The following is a 9,848-nucleotide window of genomic DNA, read 5'->3' as shown; positions in this document are numbered from 1 at the left end:
TTTTTAAATGCACCACTTCGAAATTTCTGTAGATGTCTTCTCAGCAAAAGTTAAGAAAAATTCAGCTTTAAAATAATTTAGAATTTACAAGAGAAATGTAAAAAATCAAAAAGAAATCATCTTTCTAGATCAGCCTGGGAAAATCTAGGTGGTTCTGTCTAGAAAGTCCTGGACAATGGCCTTTATGAGGAATTGGCCCAACGTAAGATTTCAATAGGAAAGTCAATGTTGCTATGAGAAACAGAGCAACTTCCAGATGCTTGACATGTCGGGCCTAAACAAGGGAATGAAAAATGTCTCTTTCTGACCAAAGAGGCTTTGAGGGGATACTCGTAAAGAATTACCTACTTACCCATCAGATTTGAGTTCATGAAAGGTGTCGGGGACAATCCTTCATGGGGCCCTAATCGACTGTCATTCAAGTGATCACTGTAATGAGGACTGTCTGCAAAACCCTAGAGAAAAAAAGACCAGAGTATTAAACAGATTATTTGGCAGCCCAACTAATTGAGTGCAATGACACTTTCCTAATTAAATGTGCAGAGTCACAACTGGTCATTAATCACAAAAGTTGGCTTTCGGGTCTGTCTCACAGAAATTACTCCCTGCCCATATTTTATCTTTCTCTCCATCAAAAAGAAACCACATAATTTCTCAATAAGCTGTGTCCTCATAGACAACAATTCTAAAAATTTAATAATAGGGAGATATTTTAATAGTTGAAGCCTCTAACTGCTGACAGAGTAAAAGTAGTCTGAAGAACTTGCAAGTGATTTTTTTTTTCCCCTTAAGGTTTCTGTTAGCATTAATAAACCAACATAGTAAAAAGGTCAGGAAGAATCCCTAACATTACAAAAAAATGCTAGTGCAAATGAGAAGAAATTCCCTTTCCCCTTGCAGCCTGCTATTAACGTTACAGCTTAGTAGGCATCTTGGCACTATCACATTACTAAACAGCACAGCTCACTGACAAAAGGTTTACTTCCAAAGAGCGATTAAATAAACAACTTTGTCACCAGCTTTGCAAATAAGCACTCAAGTGAAATACTGGTTTGCACTTTTCTGGTATTAGTCTAGCCAACTTAGCAGGCTTGGAGTGACCCTTGCGCAGTCAGGAAACACTGGCTTATTGAAGGATTGTGCCAGCGGTACAGAGACAGAAAACACAGAAACCCCAGGATGCAAATATTATTTAATTAACCCAATTACTTCAAATCTTCTTGTACGTTTCGAAGTGCTTTCAGCTCTTCCACATAAATGCATGAAAGGGGTATTTGCCATTCAGACCGATCAGATGTGCACTGAATCACTCATTCTGTACACCACAGGCCTGGCACGCAAAATTGCACCTCCTTTGTAGCCACACTGTTGCAAAACATTTTGGAAACCTTACCTTAAATTCCCACTTACTTCTCTAAGTCTGGTTGGTCTCTTTAGATAGAGAGAAACCTAAGCTCAGGCCTAATTACGGGAGGGGGGGAAAGCTGTTCACAGCTACGAGAAACCATCCCAAATGCACTGGGACTATAAAATCATCAATCACTGAACATTCATCATTTTTTCAGACTGCAGGCTCGCATTCAAGACAACATTAATGGGGCTGAAACGGGCCTCACTATCTTTGCAGGCGTGCTGTCAGTTCTACCAAAGGGCTAGTAACTGAGGGCTAAATAACTGTCAAATCACCACCGCTGCTTGTAGATGCATGTCACAGCTCTTGCTGCTGTTCGGCTTTGAAAATAATCTTCTGGGAGTCCCAACTCCCAAATGAATCTTTGGCTGACTTTATCTACTTCAGAATCGGTGATACAAATGTGATAGGCATTCAGAAACAATCTTAGTGACATTTACAACTTGGTTATGACCACAGGGGTGTCCTCTGGTAACCACGACCTAGCTGCGTCTGTCAGACAAGCAACGTGTAACAGCAGCTGCTGAGGAAATGGAGTGGCTCCTAGCTAAGGTCACCACATGTGGTATATTCTTATGCCGAAATGAAACAAAAACCAAATTAAATCTGCTGAGTAAAAATTTGCAAATAGAGGATCAAAAAAAAATAAAGCTCCTAAATAGGTAGTTTCCTATTTGGATCCTTGCTTGTATTTGTTATTGTGGGGATTTTTTAAACCTTTTTCCCTAAGACAATACTTCAACTACAATTTATTTTTAAAAGAAATAAACTAGGGAGGTACTATCAGGGATAAAAGAGAACCCATATCCCAGACATGGAGAAAGCAGTGCCTAAATGAGCCCCAGAAACTGAAATCTTCAAGAGATATTTACAATGTAAATAATAAAACCACTGAAAATATTACAGGAGTAAGACTCATTTAATACACGGTTACACAATCATGCAACACAATCTACCTAAAGCACAGGATCAATAATGCTCCTCCCCAAGTTAATACTTCATATTCCCCACCAAAATAGAGGAATTGGAGAACTGGGTGGGTAGTTTACACAGAAAGGAATATTCTCCCTTCTACTGTCAGAATTCCTTCAAATAATCCTTTACAACATGTTCTTTTCATACACCCTCTCAGTTTCCAAGAATGTACTTGCACCCAATTACTGTAGCATCAAAACTGCATTTCTACATCACTTTCTTTACCTGAAAAATGCTCCAAGAAGTCCTTCACAACACTAAATCACAGAACACAATGTTTACTAAGTGGGGGGGAAGGAGCTACTAAGGCATATAGAAGAATTTTAATTGAATTGTTTTTTCTCTACTTGAACTCAATTCCTAAGTAAAATTAACTATGTCAGACATTTCATTCTTTGTCACGTGTTACAGAATTTACCCTTGGGCAAAGCCTTCATCGACAGTGGGCCTACATACCAGGGTCTTAACTTGGCCACCATCCTTGAGACCAGTTGCTCAGGGTCTTACTGCGTTATGGATTATCATCTTAAGCAGCAGAGTTTTGTTTGGGATTAGAAACCCTCAGTTAATTCCCAAATATAACTCACCACACTAAATTAATAAAAGTAACCACAAACACTTACAGTTTTGATTTAACAAACTTCTTTTATACTTCACAAAAGCAAATTAAGCAAAGCCAGAAGAGCTCTAAGGACAATGATTTAAATTATACAGTTATCTCAGAGCTTTCTTCACGTTAAGCTGTACTTCAAATAAAATTGCATTCCTGATACCATTCCTTGCTTTTACCTCTGTACTGTTAACTTAGAAAATAAACAGCATAATGTTCTACTGGGAAGAGTTGTAATCAGTCACAGATGAAAACTTCAGAAGCTTCCAGGAGCTTCTACAAAAAGCTCCTGGAAGCTTCTAGTGATACAGTCAAGTCTTAAAAAAAATGTATTTATCAAATATTATAGCGCAAAATGACAACATGTTTACTGCTTGAAGATGAATGCAATTGAAAGCCTTAAAAAGTTTTTCTGTAACACCCGTAAGATGGGTACTATCCATGTACCCCCCATAGATAGTGGTGGATTAAAAGGTACATCCCTCCCACATGACTAACAGAGAGAAAACACCATCAGCACCCCTCAAGGCAAAGCAACAGCAGGGTGGGGGGCAGTATATAGAGATCAATTTCTATCGGAGTCCCTTTTCAAATCTTTATTTTAAAGACGACAATATTTCTGACTGCCAAATTTCATTCTTTCTTTCTTAGAAAGGAAGGAAATTTCAGTTCATGGCAGTTTTGAAGACCACCCTCTGAAAAGGGACTCAATCATTGCTAGATTGCCAAGCAGAAACAGGAGCTATTTAATTCTGCCAAAAAGCTATTCTGCCTCTTGGGAAGAGCTGTTCGGTGATACATACTCTGACCTGACCCTACGGGAACAGGCTGGTGATGTCATTTTTCGGGACACAGGTGGGCTTCCAAAGCCCTTCAGAAGATTGCCACCTACTGTCACCTGTGAGGCCCGTTTGACAGAGACAGCCGGGAAGGAGCCACTCCACACTGCAGTACACACCCCCAATTCTGCCACCTGTCCTCCCCAGCCAACGCACCACTGCAGAGGGCACAGGGCCGGTATTTAGCAACAACTGGCAAAAAGCCTGCAAATAGGACATACCGGACAAATGTATTTCTGTTCTCAACACCCTATTCTGAAGGGACTACAGATAGCTCAGGGCATTTTTCTGTTTACAGAAAGAAAACTGGTTGAATGTGATTAGATGTCATAACTGTAAACTCAGAACTATCTTGTTTGTTCTAACCCTTGCATAGCTACTACAAAAGCAAGCTTTAACCTTCCCAATGGAAGGCAAAACTTATTACTGTATTCTTACAGCCCCAATAAAGTATAATGGGGGCTAGCTTTTCCCTTATGGCATTTTGTAATGTTGTCACCATTAGTTTTGCAACAGGCCTCTCTGAATTTCAGTCTGACTGCATGTTTGTGATCAGAAAGGCAAAGTCAGATTTAGAAATAAAAACAACAAGTATTGTCTACTAACAATACCTGACATGAAATGCAGCTGAAAGGCAACTCCTAATTATTGCTGCAATTTAACTGAGTAGCAAAGGCACTCTCAACATTGAATGCTCTAACATTTTATTCATTTTTCAGGTATTTCATTGGATTAGAGTGATGACTGCTAATCATTCCAATAAATCACATCCATCAATTTAAAACAACAACAACAAAAAAAATCAACAGTTTTCATTCCCGCCTCATCTGGGTAAGATGCCCCAACTGCCCAAGTGATTGAGGCTTTATCTGTTATCAGGAAGCTTTCCAAGCACAGGTAAGCTAACACAGTCAAACCAATCAAATCTCAGACTATTTACAAAATCATAAATAGTTGTATGCAGCACACTTGAGAATTATCTTACAGGATTTATTATTCTAGAAGACCCAGAAGAGGAAATGGGGAAAAAAAAACCCGCAACAAAACAGAAGAAACAAACCAACCCCCACACTCCTTACTAGGTATGTTTATCCTACCAGACAGTACGGGAAGGCCTGACGCAATGAGTCTATGCCCCATTTTACAAAATAAAATGGTCATTAACCTCCTAGAACTTTAAGTCCTTCAATGACCATTGAAGTTCTGAAGTTTGGTTTAAGTCAATCACAGAATCCACCTAAGAACAAGCCAAAAAGTCTCCCCTGCTCACCGTCCCTAACCCTTTCCATTGCACTTGTTCCAGGGCTTCCACAGGATTCATCCTTTTCCTTTTCCTTCTACTTGAAAGACATAAAACTATTGTCCCTTCATAATTATTTTCTGAAGTCACACCAAGATTGGTCCATGCATAAGCAAAACTGTACTCCAGACCCTAACTCAACTTGAGTGTTTTTTGAGCTTTTTAAATAAGTACAACATGCTATTTCCACTTCAGGGTAAAATCTGAAAAATTATAGAGACACTACAAATAAATGGCACATGATTTCCCCATGCATTTATTGACTTATTGGAATAACGTCTTCCTGTACAGTTAACTACTCCAGAGCATTTCATTTTCTCAGGTCCACTAGAGAAAACAGACTTTTTTTTCTTTGTTTCTCCTCCCTTATCCCCAAGCCCTCTCTTGCACAACTCCCTGCAAACAGACCAAAACAAGATCCAGCTGCGGCTCGTAATCAAGGTGCCAGATCAGTAAGTGGGTATTTGCATTTTAGCAACTTATATTATAGCTCAATTATCATCTTTAAACTTAAAGACATTAAAATTTCACTGAAATGCATAGTTGACTTCAGTTTGACATGGCTACAGACCAAAAGATTAATTTTAATGAATGCTCTTCCAATTCCTTGAGGTTTATAGTGCGGCTGATCGTAACAAATACTAACTGTTTAAAACTCAGGAATACTGAGATTCCTTCCCAGCTAAATTTGGCTGTGATCATATGAATCAGCCAACAGTCATCTAAATGACTAATGTGTAAATGAACGACAGTGAATCTGCTGCTGAAATCCACTTTATTTTGGATTATCTGCCTCTCCAAAGTAATCTGAGAGTTCTAAAGATAAACAAGAAGGGAAAAAACAGAAGGCGGGGAGAAGTGGGGAGAGATAGCAAGATGCAGAGACAGCAAGAGACGGACAGATCCAGAAAGACTAGTTACACCCAGGAACACTGTGGGGAGTCACTGATTGAAGACGGGACAAGATGCTCTGGGCAACAGCCGTACCAAGGTGTCCTAGCTAAGTTAAAAGCTTATGGATTACGTGATCATGTATGTTTCCAGAAAAAAACAGCCATTTTGTTTTGAAAAGAGTATTTTTTAGTCATTGAATCTACGTATTTGTCAGTGGCTCCTAGAGAAGAGGAATTAAGACAGAGCCAAAACCTGGATGGGTCTATTGAATGCACAGGTCAGGAAGAACCTTGCAAGAATGAAGGTAAGCTAAAAATAAATCCAGAGACTACTACTACTTCTTTTTCCCCTTGAGGATCACCTGCACTATATTCATTTAGCTTAACCAAACACCAAGAACCACCACAGTGTCACAGTTCATGGCATAACTCCATTTAAATCACTACCAGTCTTGCAGCAACTTATCAGTTGGGAAGAATGTTGTCTCCAAACGGCGACCAAAACGGTTTTATGAAGTATTGACCTGAGAAGAACAAGGAAAGACACAGGAAGACAGAAAAACATATACGTTCAAGTATGCTTCTGACAAAAAAGTACTAAAGAAGCACAGAGATCCACATGGCAGTATTTTAAGAAATCAGTCTACAATTTTTAAAGTACTTTGTGCAGTTTGAGTAATTTTAAGTCTGAAAATACAGAACTTCCAAGTCTGAAAACTTACTTTCAAGTTATTTACGGATAGCCTATTAGCGCGGATGTTTCAATTGCAACAATACTTGATGATATTTTGTAATTTTATGGACCAAAGACTTTTCTGAGAGAGAATGTGGAATTACGGGATAAGTCAGTTTGTGGCTAACATAATTAATCAACAACGTATAAACCTCTTTTGCAACATAACAAAACAAAAAAAATTCAACCAACTAGAGCTATGATCAAAAAAACAAAAGTGAAAAGCAGCTTCTTCAATAATCAATTTTTTCTAACATAACCAATAAAAGCATTCAGCAAGCTGCTTTTTCTGGTGTAACAGTTCCAACATCGTCTGCAAGGACAACACACAGGTCTGTCAGAAGTCAAACAGAAAATTACCTTAACTTTCTAAACAAGAAAAAATGCTGGTGTGGAGTGTGGAGGGGACAGGGGGAAAAGTGCAGGACAGTGCAGGGGACAGCAGGGGCAGGCAACGGTGCTGACAGGTGATCATGGGGAGATTCCCATACGGCTGGACCATTTAACCCATTTACTATCAGCTGTCTGCTACAATCCAAAAGCTAAGAGACCAGGCTGAAGACCTGGAAGTTGAACATCTGATGTGCTAAGGAAGCAAACACCTCTCTCTTCCAGAGACAACATGCATGCCAACTCCCAGCCCACTGAGAACAGGCAGTACTTCAACCCCATTTCACTTCACTGTGCAAGAAACTTGTGTAATACTTTGAGGAATGAATCCAGTTACCTGATGGAGAGCACCCAGCTGCACCAGAAACAAGGTGCTGTACAGTTTCTTATTTTAATTCTGATTCTCTTTCACTATCAGCAAGTGTAAACCTTCCACTACAACATCTGAAAGTGAGAGATGTGGCTTTAGATGTTGCTTGGTCACCTGCTACATGGGGGAAAAAACCAGCTATTGCTACCCCAGATTTCAGGTAGTATCGGGAAAAGTCAGAGAGCTTTCACAAGTACCCTCCAAGTGTCACCATAAGATACATGATTTGTAACAGAGCTCTGAAAAAATCCATTAGCTTATTTCCACATAATGAGTTGAAACAGATTAAAAGTACATGTGCAGGAATGGAATATGAGAACAACTGAAAACAGGGTTTGTTTATTTTTTACATGGTAGAGCTTTGGAAAGGGAAGGGGGACAGAACACATTCAACAAGAAATCTATTTTGAAATAATCACTATTTTTTCCAGTCCTAAAATGATTTCCAGAAGTTAACTTAGGGAATGATTAATCTGAATTTATACAGCTAAACCCAACGGCAAATTACACCACTCTCAAGCCTTGTGAGACAAGTATCAACATGATACGTTACAGGACAGTTCCCTACCCACATGGAAAAGTAATTTGTGAACAGATTCCAATGCTGATTCGCATGATAGGTAGTTGCAATAAAAACAAAGAAAAAAAAAAACAACAAAACCCAAACCATTTCTCCACTATAGCTCATATGACTGAAACCAGATTTTTTTCTAGCTCTTATCTAGGCTGTAAACCAGGAAATAAAATACAAGTATAGCCAACATATTAAAAATACGTGCTTAAAGACAATACTTAAAACCCTAACTAAAGCATTCAAAACGTAAATATCAGAACTTACTTTGTAATTTGATTTATAGGCTGCACTTCTCAAAGCAAGCTGCATTTGCAAAAGTGTCCTGTGCACTCAATATGGGATATTTAATTTTGGCTTTGATTTCACACTGAATCATCTGCTTACTTAGAGAAAACATCAGGAAAAGCAAATAGCCAGCAGAAGAACCACCAATGTCCCTCCCCGCAAAAAAACAGAGGACAAAAAGGACACAAATACAACAGACTTGATAACACTTACTGTATTTCTGTGTCCCTCTTGTCTTGTTTTGCTATTTAACAGCCTCCTTTCTTGTAATGTACCTGAGATTAAGAGGTATAAAATACTATTTCAAAACCTGCTATCTCATTACTATTTCTTGACTTCTTTGCAAATCAAAAGTACACTAGTGGTAGGGGGGAAAGAATAGTTTGGGAATATGGTATTTTGGGTTCCAGTCCATGTCAGTATTTTATATACAATTGAGGGCAATAACCTGTTGAGTGATGCTACAAAACCATCCAGAGGTATCTTGATCAGTTCAGCTCTGGCTTCAAGTACATACATAACAGAATTACATAAATGAAAAGGAGTATAAGCTGCAGCTCTGGTAGCTAGAAACTAGATTCTGTGTTATATCAGGTCAAAGTGCGCGCTCATAGCTTTTAGTGCTATATACACACTGGAAGGTACTTAAAACACCCAGTTCAGATTTTGGAAGAAAAATACCTCAGCTAATTCATGCTACATTTTTTACAGTTAAAATTGTTATATGTGTTTGTGTATATACATATAAAAAGGCTACCCAGCAGGGAAATTTTGCTTGATTTGGAGATAGCAACCTAGACAGATGAAAAACGAACTTGCTCCTTTTATTGCAAAAACATGTTACAACAAAATCAAATCAATGAAAGAAAATCTCACAGAACATTATTCTTCAAGAAATAAAACCAACCATTAGCCACATCACAATAAAACTACGGTAGAAAAATGTTTAATTAAAAAGACAATGTTCATCCCAAAAAAAGTGATTATACCCATTTGTTGCCAGATTATGAGTATAAATTACAACTCTCAAATAAAGTGGGAAAGCTAAAAAGTGTGGAAGCATCTCACAACAGGAAGACAAAACTTGCAAGTGCTATGGGGCAGAACACCATTTTGCAGCAAGTATACTACTTGCTTCAAGTACCTCAGAGTTTGCTTTGTAGAGCACGGCTTTCAGAAAGCAGCTTTACAGTCCTCTGCAACACACACTAAGAGCCAGCTACTCTTCTAATGCAAGGGATTATGAGCACTGCGAAAACGTCTCCAGCTCTCTGTCACTCAGATAAGGGAGGCACTTGCATATATTAACCAGAAGATACTCACTGAAAACCCACCACTGTTACACAAATAGAAGTAAAAGCATGATTGTAGAGTTGGAAGGAAAACAAGAACCACAAGAGGTGGAAAATTTTGACACAGTATTTATAGGAATTTGACTATAATCATTCAACAATAAGGGAGACCATCA

General features: G+C 38.6%; 1 protein-coding gene across 1 annotated transcript in view; it reads right to left on the bottom strand.

The window, feature by feature from the left end:
* Positions 1-352: 352 nt before the first annotated feature.
* Positions 353-9,848, bottom strand: part of LOC104490279 (transcription factor 12-like) — a gene marked incomplete at its 3' end in the record, with an annotated part of 58,717 nt that continues 49,221 nt past the window's right edge. The window contains exon 5 of the mRNA XM_010132542.1: positions 353-455. Coding sequence (XP_010130844.1) covers positions 353-455 — 103 coding nt within the window. The remainder of the gene's footprint in view (positions 456-9,848) is intronic.

Source organism: Buceros rhinoceros, unplaced genomic scaffold, assembly GCF_000710305.1.
Source record: "Buceros rhinoceros silvestris isolate BGI_N320 unplaced genomic scaffold, ASM71030v1 scaffold21243, whole genome shotgun sequence".
NCBI lineage: Eukaryota > Metazoa > Chordata > Aves > Bucerotiformes > Bucerotidae > Buceros > Buceros rhinoceros.
Note: the sequence above shows the minus strand (reverse complement) of the source record. Positions and strands in the feature narration are given on the sequence as shown.